Consider the following 16,283-nt stretch of genomic DNA (forward strand, 5'->3'; position numbering starts at 1 on the left):
CATAAAAAAAAAAAAAAAAAAAAAAAAAAAAACCTTCCTTGAGGGGCTCCTAAATACAATAGTCAAAGCACATTGTCCACAAATTTAAACCACTTATATAATTACACATTAAACAATTGGTACACATTGATATTCATCTCTACAAAAATGAGCAATTTATTATGCATATATGGGTACACAATTAGGCAAACCTTCGAGGTATATATCTTGAAAATGGCATGGCTTGCTTGTACCCAAAAAGCTGCTACACCTGACTTTGCCACTGTTAATTTACATATTGCATCACAGACAGGATGTTACACAAAACAAATACAAAAGACTAAGGTAACAACTGCACCTGTTTGTTCCGAGGGTAGCTCAGAATTTCGAAGTCTATCCAGAGTCATTTTCTCCAGCCACTTTGCAAGACTTATCATTTCTGCTCTATATACAAATGTTATGCAGCATTATATATCAAAAAAAAATTTTTGTATTTAAAATTCATTTATCATTGATTTTGCATGCTGAAATTTACACATTTTTACTTACAACTTAAATATGAAAGTAATGTATTAGAGTCAACATTAAATGCTTCGACTTTTCCTTAATTTTAACCTTTGGCATTAATATATCTAATCTACTCAATGTTTTCATTATTATGATCAGGGGATGCACTAAACCTGTAGGGGAAGGGGGCATACACTACCTTGGGAATGGAGGAAATTAGGCTTAGAGAATGTCTAGCTCCTTGAATCATGAGCCTCTCACCAGCATCAAGGCACCTCCATGGAGGGGCTTCCCATTCTGCAGTAACAGCATTAGTAATATGTGCTCTAATACAAGCTCCACCAACTTTTAATTTTTTAAAATTGCAGTAGGATTTCAAATATCCAACACAGATGTGACACAAACTACTCCGACTCATGAAAATGTCCAAACATAGAACTAATTTACCTTCATAATAATACAAATCTAACAAAGTATTAAATTTGAGACAGTACTTTCCAATGCTATGCTCGCTTAATTCCCCCTCCCCCAAAATGCTGTCATGTCTTTCAAATGAATCTACATCAGCCAACACTTTTTTACCACTTACCACTTTTAAAACTCTACTGATGCATCAAATTTAAGCTTGGATGAAAACTTTCTTTGCTTTACCACTACTGATAATTTTTGAATAGAGCTTATACAATTTATCTTGAAGTGACTTGTAAACTGTACAAGACATTTTGAAGTGACTACCATGCACAACTAATGCACCAAGAAATGGGAGCTCTACTGTATACTTGAATTTTTTATTACAAGTTTCAGATACAGTAAATCCTTTCATAATGCGAGGGATGTGTTCCTGATTGGCAACTGAAGGAAACTAGCGGCATGTGAAATGAAGGACAGAAGGGCAAAATAGATCTGCATTCTAAAGGCTTAAAATTTGCCAAACTTACCAGGTACATTATAGTAGTAGTTTGAAGTTTGTGGAGAGGGTTGTGGTCCTAGTGGCTAAGGTGGATGGCTGTGGACCAGAATTGTCAGTAGATGATGGTTGTACTCGAGTGCTCACAAACTGTATTATTTATCTCTGATCTATTTTGCCCTGCAGTAATGACCTTGACATTCTTTTCACTAGGTCACAGCATACACTACCCATTGCACAAGCTCTTATTTTCTTCTCAATCTCTCTTATTGTATGGACAATGGACTCTCTCAGATTAAAAAGACACTCTGCACAATGTGTACCTCAAACCATGTCTATTCCATCAGTTTCATGTTTATTCTTCATGGCACCTACAGCATTACTAGTATTCATATTGGGTGCCATAGTTAATATCTAAGATGAGACAGGGTAACCAAAGGATCCAAAATCTTTTTAGTAAGCAACCATAAGAAGTGTATGGCAGTGGGGAATGGAAGGAGCAGTGCGTTTCCAAACGTTTGACCCACCCAACTTGGGGCAGCCATACGTGTGAGGCATACTATCAAGGTTTTAGTAAGTGCTATGAAGTAAAATGCATTTTTCCCAATTACACTTGGGCAAAATTGTACTATACAGTGTCACTTTGCAAGATTGCATAGTGTAAACAGTATTAAATATGAAGACATGAACTACCTGTATCAGCTTCACACTTATGATCACAAGATCATCTCACTTCTGGTACACTTACCTATTTGGTCTCCAAGCTTAATCATTTATTTACCACATTTATAACTATTATGCAGATAAATATAATAGTTTTAATCCTTTTTCCTAAGTTTTCTACCCTGCAATCTGCAAATATTCATGTACAGCATGATTTTTTTCGTCTCACTATATTACCATCTGGAGTAGAACAACTACAAACATCAGAATATTTTTAGGTGGTCTAATGAGATTGTCCCCTCAAGGGAGGTGCCTAGATTCCAGCAAGGGCCTCTTGATCCAGGGCACTGGACAAATTCTCCCTTTCCTTGGATCGAATCTGATTGCCTCCCATTCCCCCCAGGCACTAGCATTGCAATGGGTTTAGTGTTCCCACCTGAAATTAATAATACTGATACTGTAATTTCATATCTCAACATTGTAAATAGTATCCACTTACATAACTTATTATTTAGCAAAACGTTAACAAAATATTAACCACAACTTTAAAATTATCTGCTTGGTGTATTTCAACAATAATAGCCACTTTACATGATAGCTACCACACTAATGACATAATCCACACAAATCCCACCAAGTTTATTTGTTCAATCAAACCAACTCATTTTAAATTTTATCTTTAGTATTTCGACCCTATTTGCTTGTAAGATTTCTGACAACTTGCCTGATAAAACCAGAACAGTGGATGGACCTCATCACATTTTCACATATGTAAACCCACATGAACAGTTAACACAAGACTCAGAACTTACCTGATATTATTTTTTATCAGTTATATCTAAGTATGATTTAACCCACAATGTAATTTGCTGTTACCACTATCAAACAACTTTTTAACTTAAGTTCAGAAATTAATCAACTGAGATTCATTCTATGCACCCGAGATGGAGATTCCTCAGAATACATAAATCATTCATACTAGATGATTCTAAATGCACCTACAGCAGGGATGTTTTTAGCAGGTAGTTTTTTTTATTTCCCCTCTCCATAGAACCATCCCTCAGTTAAAATTGGGTATAAGTTTTCTTAAAGTTCTATCACTAAGGTTTACACATGCATTACATGGAAGCTACATGATACAATCAGAGTAATATGACTGTATTTTGGCAGGTACTTTGTATAGTATCAGCTAACTGATAAAATATTAACTTTTACTGCTTTTCCCCCATGATAAAATCAATCTCCTAGAGATGATTTATATACCCCTTTGCATTTAAATAAAAGTTCAAACATCTTGGCAATTAAGAGCACCTCAGAAGAGGCACCTGCACCTGGAAAATCTGGAGTTGGACTATTCCACTCTGTAGGAGAAAAAAAAAAAATGTATGCAGTATAGCATTCCCACCACAGTCAATAAAGTATTTAACAGCACTAAGCAACCATACATGCTATCTTTATTACTATCGATAAGCACTAACATCACACTGCAATACATAACTGTACCACAGATAGGTAATTAAAGGCTACCAATAACACACTCCATTCATCACCATTAATAAAGGCATTACATTGCAGTTATTTACTCAATGCTTTACTGGTCCCATCACAAGGTAGCATACTTCAAATTTTAGTGAAGCCCTACAGAATAAATTTCAGACTGATATTCTGAGCCAACTCTCAAAACTTGAGATAAGCTTGTCAGAAAACATCACCTACCATTTATTGTTTAACTATCAACATGTTAACTTCAAAGCAATATCTTTATCCTCAACAACCTCCTCCTTTGTGAGAAACTTCCCTTGTTGGAGCATATTGGCATACTTAGCCACAGCTGGGTCTTTGCCTAAGCTGGCCAGGGCCACCACACGGTCCCCTCGGCAGTAGTAAGCTATAAAGGACAGGTTTTCCAGGTCTCCTCCAATGATGACATCATCATATATCCCATAACCTAGAATTATAAATGCATACTGTAATGCTAAAATATTATGTAACTGAAAAATTAAATGCAATTAAAAATTCTGCAAATTCAAGTTGAACAATGATATTTTTGGAATGTTTACCAAATATCATGCAAATTGTATAAATTTTAACCTTGGGTCCTCCTCACAGTGGAGTTTGAAAGAACAAACAGGAAAATCTGAATTCTTTTCAATTCTGACAAAAGAAAAGATGAATTCAATATGGGTTAGCAGAATTGGGCCATTCCACCATGGCAAATTTAACTGTAAATGAAATGAGACATAACTAAAACAAATGCCAAGTATGTATATGATACATTCTTACACAAACAAATCCTTTAAGTTAAAATTAATAGTTCTGAGCAAGTAGCTGATGTTTCACCAGACTCCTGAAGTAATTATCTATAAGTGATTTGGTGCATTCAGCTTAAATGGAGAATTAGAATATGCTATACTACTTTTTAATACATTGGCCATCTCCCACTAAGGATAAATTCATCATCACTCATTCAATAGCTCTCTTACCAGAGATACACAGACAGCACAATTAAAATGGCCATCTGAACTGCAATACCACACTCCATTCCCTTTCAGAGTTGTAGGTGCAATATATCCCACCTCTAGGACAAGTCCAGCTTATCGTTTTTTCCTGAATCCCTTCATAAATGTTACCTTGCTCACACTCCAGCACTACTTCAAGCCTTAAAAGCCCACTTATCTCCACTCATTTTGATGTAACACACTGGTACATGTCTGCTGGATGCTCAAGCCCCTAGCACTTGACCACCACCTTTACTCTCCCTTCAACCTTTTCTGGGATGACCCCTATGCTTCCTTTCTTCCACTAAGGATTTCTACACACACTGTCATGTTATTCAGCTTTATACTATCTATATGCCTATACCTTCAAAACCCCTCTTCAGCTCTCTGAATTAAACCTTTGGTAACCCCACACATTTTATAATTTATACTCTCCAAATTTTCTGCATAATATTCACCCCACTCATTGCTTTCATATATAACACCTCTACTGCTTCCAGTTCTGTCATTGCTGCAATATTTAAAGGCCATGCCTAACACCTAAGTGTTGGTACTGCTATACTCTGGTGCATATTCGCTTTTGCCTCAACAGATAAACTTTCTACAGTTTAGTTCATCTTTTAACACACCCATCTAATGAAATATCCACTCACAAATACCTAAATGCATTCACTTCCTCCATATGCACTCCCTCCAATTTGGTATCTAATCTTTCATGGCCAAGATATTTTGGTACTCTCAACACATTGCACTTTACTATATAATTTCCTCCTTTTATGTACTTTCCTAAATTCCTCAACCAAATTTTGCAATTTCTCTTCACAATCTTCTAAAAGAAGTGTTCATGGCAAAAAACAACTCTCACTCTGCATCAAATTTATTATTTTTTAATACCACAACTCTTCCCAACACTTCAGCATTCATTTCTTTTACATTCCCATTTATAAACAGTGGTTTCTTGAGTTACGATATTAATCTGTTCCAGATGTATCGTACCTCCAAATTATCAAAACTCAAATTCCAAAATACATGGTTTTATGGTAATTTGTTCCAAGACTCTGGAGGTGCATCTTTTACTGTACCTTGCATACTGTCAGATATAATTTGTATGCACTATCTCCCTCATCTGCTTCTCTTTTATCCAGTCTCTCCATCTCTATGATAATTTCTCTGCCTTTTTTCACTAGCTTAGATTCAGTCACTTTAACAATAATAAAATTAGTAAAATAATAATATAATAATTAATAATGCTAGGATCAAACCTGATTATCTCCCATTCCCCCTGATGCTGTACAACCTCTTATAATGTACATATAAGATAATCTACATGGGGAAGTGGAGAAGAATGCTTCCTCCATGAGCCATGTGTAGCATAAGAGGTGACTTAAAATGCCAGGAGCAAGGGATCAAGTAATTTCTTTTTAGGTCACGCTGCCTCGGTGAGATATGGCTGGTTCATTGAAAAATAAAAAAATTAACAGTATAATAATATAATTTATTTCTTTGTGCCATAAAAATAATGTAGTTTAAATGAATTAATAAAATAGTAGGCACAAAAAAATCTACTAATTATGCAATGCATTTCAGGCAATTAATCAAAGCTTAAATGTTAACTACAATCATACATACAATAAGAAAGGTAGTTAATGACGAAAGGCCAATTACAAAAGAATAACATCATTTAAACTGATTCAATGATCTACCATTCTGCAGAGTGACTGAATGAAGATGGTAAGATACAGCAAGTTACTTAGATTATAATACAAATAATATGGGACAAGATATGTTACCAATTATGCATGGGTACTGAAGAAAGGCTGCAAGAATAGGGACAGAATTGGATGAAAGCTGGTTTTGTGTGACATGGTATATTGCTGTCTTGATTATGTTAAGGGGACTAGGTGCTTTTTAATAATAGATCTGAATCAATTAGCATATAGAGGACCTGTTGATGCTTCAGGCAGGGAGTTCCAGGCCTTTTATGCACATTTAGTTCTTTATTATTTCTATTTGCTTGATAATAACAGAGATGGTCATTTGTGGAAAGCCATACTCACACACCAGTGCACTAATTTCTCACCTATCTTCAGAGAAATGGCCTATTAATTGTGCACTTCAGGGGCCACAATGACTTGTTAATGCAACAGATAGTATAAACATAACAAATGCAGTTATGAAGGGTAAAAATGAACATTAGTTTGAAAACACCCACAATACCTTCAAACTGAAGAGTAAACAAATTGTAATACAGTACAAACTCTACTACTGGCCGAGACACTACCATACAGACATTCAACTCCATTACCGATTAGCTGCCAAGCCACCCTCGCAGATCTTCACTCTTATTGGCTCAGATGATGCCGAAGAGGCAAGCTATCAGATTCCTGGTTGGCTAAGGCCTACCCACACAAGAACTGACACTTCTATAAGCTTAAATGTTGCCAAAGAGGCAAGCTACCACATCACTGATTGGCTGACGACCACCCACATGCATCAATAATAATACAGGAAGTCCTCAACTTACACATTGGAGACCTCCTGAATACATAATACAGGAAGCATTCAACTTATGAACATGTTGGCAACCTTCTGTATTGTGTATAATAATGATATATACAATAAAGATGGATCTTCCACTTTCTCATCAATCGAACACAAATAGTAGTAGTAGTAGTAGTAGTAGTAGTAAACAAAGTCAGAAGTTGCATCAGTGAAAAACTATTCCACAAGGCATAGTACTTGCCCCCATCCTGGCTCAAATGAAACATAAGTAATAGTGTGTGGTAAAGCCTGAGGGAATTTAATAAAACTTATACATACAACAATTTAACAGAAGACAGAACACTATGAGCATAAACTGTATTCCTTTAACTACACATCCTTTAGGAGCAAAAATTACAAACTTTTTTAAAAACAAAGGAGTATGAGGTAGAAACAGCAAGACTATGTACTAACCAATATTTACTGAACAAGAATTTTCTGAAATACCTGTGTAGCGAAGACTTTTTCCAAACAAGACAGTCCAAAAGAAAGGCACAGATCTAACTGCAGAGTTCTGGTCCAACATATTAAGAGCAGCAGTGCGACCATGGCCAAGTGCTACCTGCCAGTGACTAATAGTCACACTGGCACCATCTTCAGTGAAGAGTGGGAAAGAAGCAATGTCTCCACCGCAGAACACTCCTGGTACACTGGTCTCTAAATACTGGGAAAAAAAATAAACTTACAATTAATAAATGAATGAGTCAGATAATACTGAGTAGTAGAAACAACAAATATGCTTGTTATTCAGTTGTATACAACTTTTTGTAAATTAAATTGATATGGATTATATTTACAAACATTTGTTACTGATTACTTGCAAAGTTACAGTGCTAATAGGGGCCAAATTTTCATATAAAAAAAGTATTTTTTTACCTGGGGTTTACACACAAATTATTCTGCACAACTTATTTTAAAACCTTTATCACCAAAACAAATTTGCCAATACAAATTTCCACAGCACACACACATTAAAATCAGGCAATAGTTAAAAAATGACAAAGTATCCAATAAATAGAAATAAAATCTTAGGCTATGAGATGCCAAATGACTAAAACATTAGGAAAATAATCATCTACCTGGAGGGTGCTACAGGGGCCAATGCCCCCACGGCCTGGCCCATGACCAGGCCTCGTGGTGGATCAGAGCCTGATCAACCAGGGCGTTACTGCTAGCCACACAAACCGACATATGAACCACAGCCCAGCTGATCATGTACTGACTTAGGTGCCCATCCAACTCCCTCCTGAAGGCAGCTAGGGGTCTGTTGGTAATTCCCCTTATCTATGCTGGGAGGCAGTTAATATTTATTGTGCTTACTGTACTTAACTTCATAATAAGTGCATGATGTAGCATGTATTAGTATGCACAATATTTCTAAGCCTCAAATTTACCATACACTACCATTTTATGCTTCAACTGTATTGTTTGGATAAAATTCAGGCTGTATGGGTACACACAGGGCACTGTGGGTAATATAACCCGGTAAACATAGGCTCACAGTTGCTGGCCAACACACCGACCTTTCTTGCAGAGAAAACAGGAAAATACTGCTTAATTCAGACACCAGTGAGATTGAGAAGGGTGATAATGTAGGATCATTTTCTGATTTTGAAAAGGACAGCAATGGTGGTACAACCAGGAATGAAATATGTTCCAATTTAACCCAAGATAGAGCACTGCCATCCACCTCTGTTCTTGCCACACAACAAAGTATGTAGATGGCAATGAGTCTTTACCCCTGAACTGGAAAGTGACTGGAGTGACGTAGATGACGACGGTGGAAAGAAATGCATGTATTAGGAGAGTGCTGAATCAAGTAATAGTGATGCAGAATATCTGCCCAAAAATGAACACTGGAGCAGCATCACACTATGGCTGCCTCTCACTCGTGTGCTGTGTCACTGTTCTATGGTAACACATCTAGACAAAATGATACTGCTGCAGGACAGTGATAGTGATTGACACTGATGGCACTTTCACTGGTATCAAAAAACCACAAGAAGCATCAACATAAGCTGTGACAACAGCCATGACAGCACCAACAGCACCAGTGATGCTAACACAAACAACACCACCACCAGTGACAACACAAGTCATGACAACAGCACAAGCTGTAATACCATCAACCATGACAATGCCACCAGTAGTGATACCACACCAGCAGTGACACCAGTGGCAAATAATATATACCCAAAGGCCAACAGGGTGTGACACTGACAGTACTTCATTTGTGCCAAATGTTTCACAATTTGATGATAGTAACATTGGAATTCAGCCAAATTGTCCAACAGCAAATGAATCCACTGAACCTGACTACTCGCAGTTATTTTTGATGACACACTGATAAATATTATTGCTCAAACAAACAAATAACTATTACAAGTAAACAGTGACCAACTCTTGTTTCACTGAAATCATGGCTTCGAAAGTGGAAGGACACTACTGTTGCAGAGATGTGTCTTCTTTGCAACAGTAATGCTGATGCCTATAAGATGTCTATAAGAATAATATATCTATATAATGAAGTACAGATAGACTTGTAGCAACACCAGCTTTCAGTGAAATCATGCCCATTGATCACTCTCTCTTGCTGCTGCATACTTTCCTTTCTCTGATGAAAGTAATCCCCAGAGATGATCTGCTCTACAAAATAAGGGAAGTGATTACATACCTGAAATAAATTGCAAACTGGGTCCATGGAATGTGTTAGGAGCGGCAAGTGGTATATAAAATTGGTTTTCCCATTTGTTGGATGTTGGAATGCTAAATACATACATTCCAGGTGAAAACAGGAAGCAAACTCAAATTTGCCAATTTCCATTTATCTATCATAAGAGAGATTATAGAAAAATAGCAGGTGAAGATTTGGCCAACATGTTACCACCATGGTAGTGAAAGTGGTCCATTTCAGCTGTACACATCTATGATACTATTCCTGCTACAGAAGAAGCACAGAAACAATGCTATGTCAGCACAAGCAGAAAGCCAAGCAAACAAATAGATACATAATACATACAAGTTATCTCCATGGGGAAGTGGAACAGAATTCTTCCTCCATAAGCCATGCGTGTCATAGGAAGCGACTAAAATGCCGGGAGCAAGGGGCTAGTAACCCCTTCTCCTGTATATATTACTAAATTTAAAATGAGAAACTTTTGTTTTTCCTTTTGGGCCACCCCACCTCAGTGGGATATGGCTGGTACGTTGAAAGAAGACATAAGTTATGTGGCATTCCATTGTGCCTCAAGCCATGTTTCGAGGAACATCATACCTTGAAACAGTTTTAATATGGCAATAAAAACCTGCACAATTTGTTGCATGACAGAAGCAAGCATTAACCCTTTCAGGGTCCAAGGCCAAAATCTGAAGTCACGCACCAGTGTCCAAGAAATTTTGAAAAAAAAAAAAAAAAAAAAAAAAAAAAAAAATATTTTTTATTACAGAATTAAAGAGCATATTTTTGTGAAGGTAATAAAACAAAAAAAAATAGAATCTGATCAGTACTTACCGAGATACAGTGCCAAGAAGTTTATAGAAAATGATGTGGTGGTGGCAACATCGACGAATTCCACATACGCGTATTATATTATTTTGTTGTTTTAGTTGTTTTTTTCTTTTCTTTTCCAATTTTTTTCTATTCCTACTAACATTTGGGGCCTGAGAGACCAATACTGTATATAATTGATATATATAAACTCACTGTATTGAACACAATAACCGCACTAAAGTTATTATCATATTATTGTTTACCACTGTTGTTTATTACAATAAACATGCACAAATATTGTATAATACTAATGTTCTATCATATATTTACATATTTACAATCACTGGACATGGTTTTAGAACTGCTGGAGCTTGTGGAACTCCTTGAAACAAGGCACCATGCACAGAGGCACCTTACATTCCTCACACATAAACCGAGTGTCTTTGCGTCTTTGTTGCCGTCGTTTTGTTTGTGCACAGACAATGCATCTCTTCTGAGCAAATTTCTTTTGAGTTGAAGGAAGCTGTATTATGAAATGATCACCTTCTCTCCTCAAACGCTTGGGTATATCATGATGAATTCGAGGACCATGTTGTATTGCAGGTGTTGTTACCTGGTACTTCATTATGAGTTGTCTGACAACAGACAAACAAAATTCACCATATGGTGGTCTGTTACCAGTCTTTATTTGGTACATATTATATGCATTCAGCATTGAAATGTCCATGAGATGGAAGAAAAGTTTCATGTACCACTTGTAACTCTTACGAACACAGTCAACAAAACCAATCTGCATGTCACACTTGTCAACCAAGCGCATGTTTTGTGTATAATCAATCACTGACACTGGTTTTCGAATACGTTCATTAGTCACTCGATCAACTTTGCCACTGTCTTGCATTTCATTACGGTGAATGGTTGTCAACAATGTGACATCTCGTTTGTCATGCCACCGTAATGCCATGATGTCATTGGCAGTAAACACCTGCACGTCATCACCACGAACACCTGCGTTGAGCCTGGGCATATGTTTACGATTAGAACGCACTGTGCCACACACATCTGTCTTGTTCACTCGCATGAAATCACTGAGTAATGGGCTTGTGTACCAGTTATCGGTATATAATGTATGGCCCTTACCAAGATAAGGTGCCATCATGTTTCTCACTATGTCACCTGAGATACCCAATAACATCTTGGTATCTTTCAATGTTTTACTACCCGTGTATACAACAATATCCAACACCAGGCCACTGTCACAATCACAGAGTACAAACAATTTTATACCAAAGCGGTTCCTCTTGCTCGGTATATACTGCTTGAATGACAGTCTACCTTTGAACAAAATCAAAGACTCGTCAATTACAAGATTCTTGAATGGATAAAAGTATATCCTGAACTTTTGTTTGAGATACATGAAAACATTTCTAATCTTGTATAACCTGTCACTTCTGTCAGGCCTGGTTTTGTCAGAGAAGTGCAACATACGTAACAGTAAGATAAACCTGTTCACTGGTATTATTTCACTGAAGGATGGGGTAGAAATTAGCCGATCTGTGGACCAGTATGCTTTTATATTATGCTTATAGAAGTGAGGCATAAACATTATTGTTGCAAAAAGCAAATACATTTCTGCAACAGTCGTCTCTTTCCACCTGTGTAGTCTTGACTTTGGTGATAAGATCGTATTTGCCATGGTGTACTGAAAATACTTATTACTTTCCCTGGCAATAATTTCCATCAATGGCTGGTCAAAGAATAATTCAAAGAATTCCAGTTCATTGGCCGTGGTTCCAAGGGGACAGGTAGGTAGAATTCCACTTTGAGAGTCATCAAAGTGGTGAGGCTTGGGAACAAAATTGGGATTTTGCTGCCAATCCCACATACGGTTTTGTGGTGGATACTGGACATCATAGGCTGGTTGTACGGGTGGTTGTGGTTGTGGCGGGCTGGTGGCTGACGCTCCGCTTTGTCCTTGAACTGACGAGTCAGCAGCGTGGGTCCCCGCGTGGCACAGTGAGTCACGCATGGCGGTGCCACTACCACCACCACTAACACCATCCACTGATGCCTGTGGCCCATCCATGCCAAGTGTAGCCACATCATCCTCACTATCACTACCTAAAACGGGTGTAGGGCCACGGGATGTACTCCGGGATGTACTCCGTCCCCTGGGCACAGCATAGGGTACACTACCCGAGCGCATGCGGCGGCGAACATACTGACGCTTCACTGGTGAATATGATTCCTCACTATCACTACTCGAATGATCGTCGAGCGCAATAAAATCACAATCCACGTCAGAATCATCGTCATTACTGAAGTCAGAGGCCTGGCCACGCGAAAATATTAGTTTTCTCTTACGTTTAGGAACACCCGACCGTGAGTCACGAGTGCCCACACCAGAGGTAGAAGGTCGAGGATCATCGGGGTTTTCTGCACTATTATCGATATCCTGGTCATTATTTTCGGTCACTAACTTACCAAAGCCGTAGAATTCGTCTTCATTTGCACTTCCATCAGTGTCAGAACTATCAGACAGGAAGAGGAGAGTCCCAATTTTCCGGGGAGTGAGAGCTGACTTGCGACGAGGCATGGTGAACAAGGGTGACTGAGCCGGCGTTCCCACAATGCTATGCAGGCGCCTAGATTTTTTGTTTATGGCGCACACCCACGGCGCAGACCCATTCTCTCACATGTAGGCCTATGAGCGCTTTCGCGCTAAATTTGACGGCGCTAGAATTTTGGCATAGATCTACGGTTTGGACACTCACCGAAAAGCCGTAGATCTACGGGACGGACCCTGAAAGGGTTAAATATAAGATAAACCATGATTTTGTACAAATTTAGTGAACATTGATAGTCTCATGGTGCAGCAAGCTTCCCAACCCATTTAAAGTACAACCTCTCCTCACTTAGTGACGTACTCATTTACCGACAACTCGAATTTTTGACGAGCTCTCTGACCAGTATGTATACCTAAATAATGTATATTAGAGCTGAATGCCTCTATTCCGTTTATTACAATATATAGTATACTACTGTATAAACATTTAAAAATATGCCAGAAATGTTATAAATGGTGCAAAGGTGACATTAAAACAATATCAAAGATGGTTAACACAAACCTCCCTTAGCAATGAATTCATTTACCGATGTGCTCTTAGGAATGGAACTCCGTCGTTAAGCGAGGAGATGCTGTACAAGTAAGACTATTCAAAATCTATTCTTCAAATTTTGGTATCCATGTCCATAAAACATTCCATGTCATCAACCAGAAGAGTGAGCAAATTTAGACCAAAGGGGAAATTATTTATTTTATTAGCACATCGGCTGTTTCCCATCAAGGCAGGGTGGCCCAAAAAAGAAAAACTTTCATCATTCACTCCATCACTGTTTTGCCAGAGACATGCTTACACTATAGTTATAAAACTGCAAAATTAACACCCCTCCTTCAGAGTGCAGACACTGTATTTCCCATCTCCAGGAATCAAGTCTGGCCTGCTGGTTTTCCTGAATCCCTTCAAAAATATTACCTTGCTTACACTCCAACAGCACAAGTCCTAAAAACTATTCGTCTCCACTCGCTCCTATCTAACATGCTCACACACATTTGCTGTAAGTCCAAGCCCCTTGCACACAAAACCTCCTTTACCCCCTCCCTCCAACCTTTCCTATGCCAACTCCTCCCCCACCATCCCTCCCCTACAGATTTATACACTCTCGAAGTCATTCTATTTCGTTCCATCCTCTCTACATGTCCAAGCCATCTCAATAACCCCTCCTCAGCCCTCTGAATAATAGCTTTGGTAATCCCACACCTCCCCCTAATCTCCAAACTACGGATTCTCTGCATTATGTTCACACCACACATTGCTCTCAGACATGTCATCTCCACTGCCTTCAGCCTTCTTGGTGAAACATTCACAACCCATGCCTCACACCCATACACGAGCATTGATACAGGTGCACATCCATCCTTTTATCTGAAACCCTTGGGGCCTGTATTGTTTCAAATTTCAAACTTTTTTGAATTTCAGAATGACTGATTCTCAACACCACCATGTGGCAGCGTGACCCAGCACGGAGATGACTGACGCTCCACACTCAACAAAAAAACTTCGGTTTTTTGGAACTTTTCGAATTTCAGAATTTTGAATAAAGGGATGTGGACGTGTATAACTATACTCTCATACATTCCCCTCTTTGCTTTCATGGATAAAGTTCTTTGTCTCCACAGACTCCTCAGTGCACCACTCACCTTTCTCCCTTCGTCAGTTCTATGATTCACCTCATCCTTCATAGACCCATCTGCTGACACGTCCACTCCCAAATATCTGAACACATTCACCTCCTCCATACTCTCTACCTCCAATTTGATATCCAATCTTCTGTTACCTAACTTTTTTATCCTCCTCACCTTACTCTTTCCTATATTCACTTTTAATTTCTTTCTTTTACATACCCTACCAAACTCGTCAACTAACCTCTGCAACTTCTCTTCAGAATCTCCCAAAAGTACAGTATCATCAGCAAAGAGCAACTGTGAGAACTCCCACTTTGCATCAGATTCTTTATCTTTTAACCCCACACCTCTTGCCAACACCCAAGCATTCACTTCTCTTACAACTCCATCTATAAATATATTGAATAACCATGGTGACATCACACATCCCTGTCTAAGGCCTACTTTTACTGGGAAATAATCTTCCTCTTGCCTACATACTCTAACCTGAGCCTCACTATCCTCAAAAACTTTTCACCGCTTTCAATAACCTACCTCCTATTCCACACATTTGCAACGTCTGCCACATTGCTTCTCTATCCACCCTATCATACGCCTATTCCAAATCCATAAATGCCACAAAAACTTCTTTACTCTTAGCTAAATGCTGTTTACCTGTGTTTCACTGCAAACACTTGGTCTACATACCCTCTACCTTTCCTAAAGCCTCCTTGTTCATCTGCTACCCTGTTCTCCGTCTTACTCGTAATTCTTTCAATAATAACTCAACCATACACTTTACCAGGCATACGCAACAGACTTATTTCCCTATAACTTTTACACTCTTTTTGTCCCCTTTGCCTTTATACAAAGGAACTATGTATGCTCTCTGCCAATCCCTAGGTACCTTACCCTCTTCCATACATGTATTAAATAAAAACACTAGCCACTCTAAATCTATATCCCCACCTGCTTTTAAACATTTCTATCTTTATCCCATCAATCCCAGCTGCTTTACCTCCTTTCATTCTACTCACTGCCCCATGCACTTCCCCCACACTCACAACTGGTTCTTCCTCACTCCTATAAGATATTATTCCTCCTTGCTCTATACACAAAATCACAGCTTCAGATCTTCATCAACATTTCACAATTCCTCAAAATATTCCCTCCATCTTCCCGATACCTCTAACTCTCCATTTAATAACTCTCCTCTCCTATTTTTAACTAACAAATCCATTCTTTCTCTAGGTTTTCTCAACTTATTAATCTCACTCCAAAACTTTTTTTTTTTTTTTTCAACAAGTTGGCCGTCTCCCACCGAGGCAGGGTGACCCAAAAAAGAAAATCCCCAAAAAGAAAATACTTTCATCACTCAACACTTTCACCTCACTCACACATAATCACTGTTTTTGCAGAGGTGCTCAGAACACAACAGTTTGGAAGCATATACGTATAAAGATACACAACATA

General features: G+C 38.3%; 1 protein-coding gene across 3 annotated transcripts in view; it reads right to left on the bottom strand.

Annotated features, from left to right (window-relative positions):
* The window catches only part of LOC128703689 (apoptosis-inducing factor 3), an 81,212-nt gene continuing 64,929 nt past the window's right edge, over positions 1 to 16,283 (bottom strand). For all 3 annotated transcript variants that reach the window (XM_070101292.1, XM_070101293.1, XM_070101291.1), the window contains 2 exons: positions 7,543 to 7,759; positions 1 to 4,004 (listed from right to left, as the gene is read on the bottom strand). In XM_070101292.1, the coding sequence (XP_069957393.1) occupies positions 3,790 to 4,004; positions 7,543 to 7,759 (432 nt within the window). In that variant the 3' untranslated portion in view covers positions 1 to 3,789. The remainder of the gene's footprint in view (positions 4,005 to 7,542; positions 7,760 to 16,283) is intronic.

Source organism: Cherax quadricarinatus, chromosome 76, assembly GCF_038502225.1.
Source record: "Cherax quadricarinatus isolate ZL_2023a chromosome 76, ASM3850222v1, whole genome shotgun sequence".
In the NCBI taxonomy this organism is placed as follows: Eukaryota; Metazoa; Arthropoda; class Malacostraca; order Decapoda; family Parastacidae; genus Cherax; species Cherax quadricarinatus.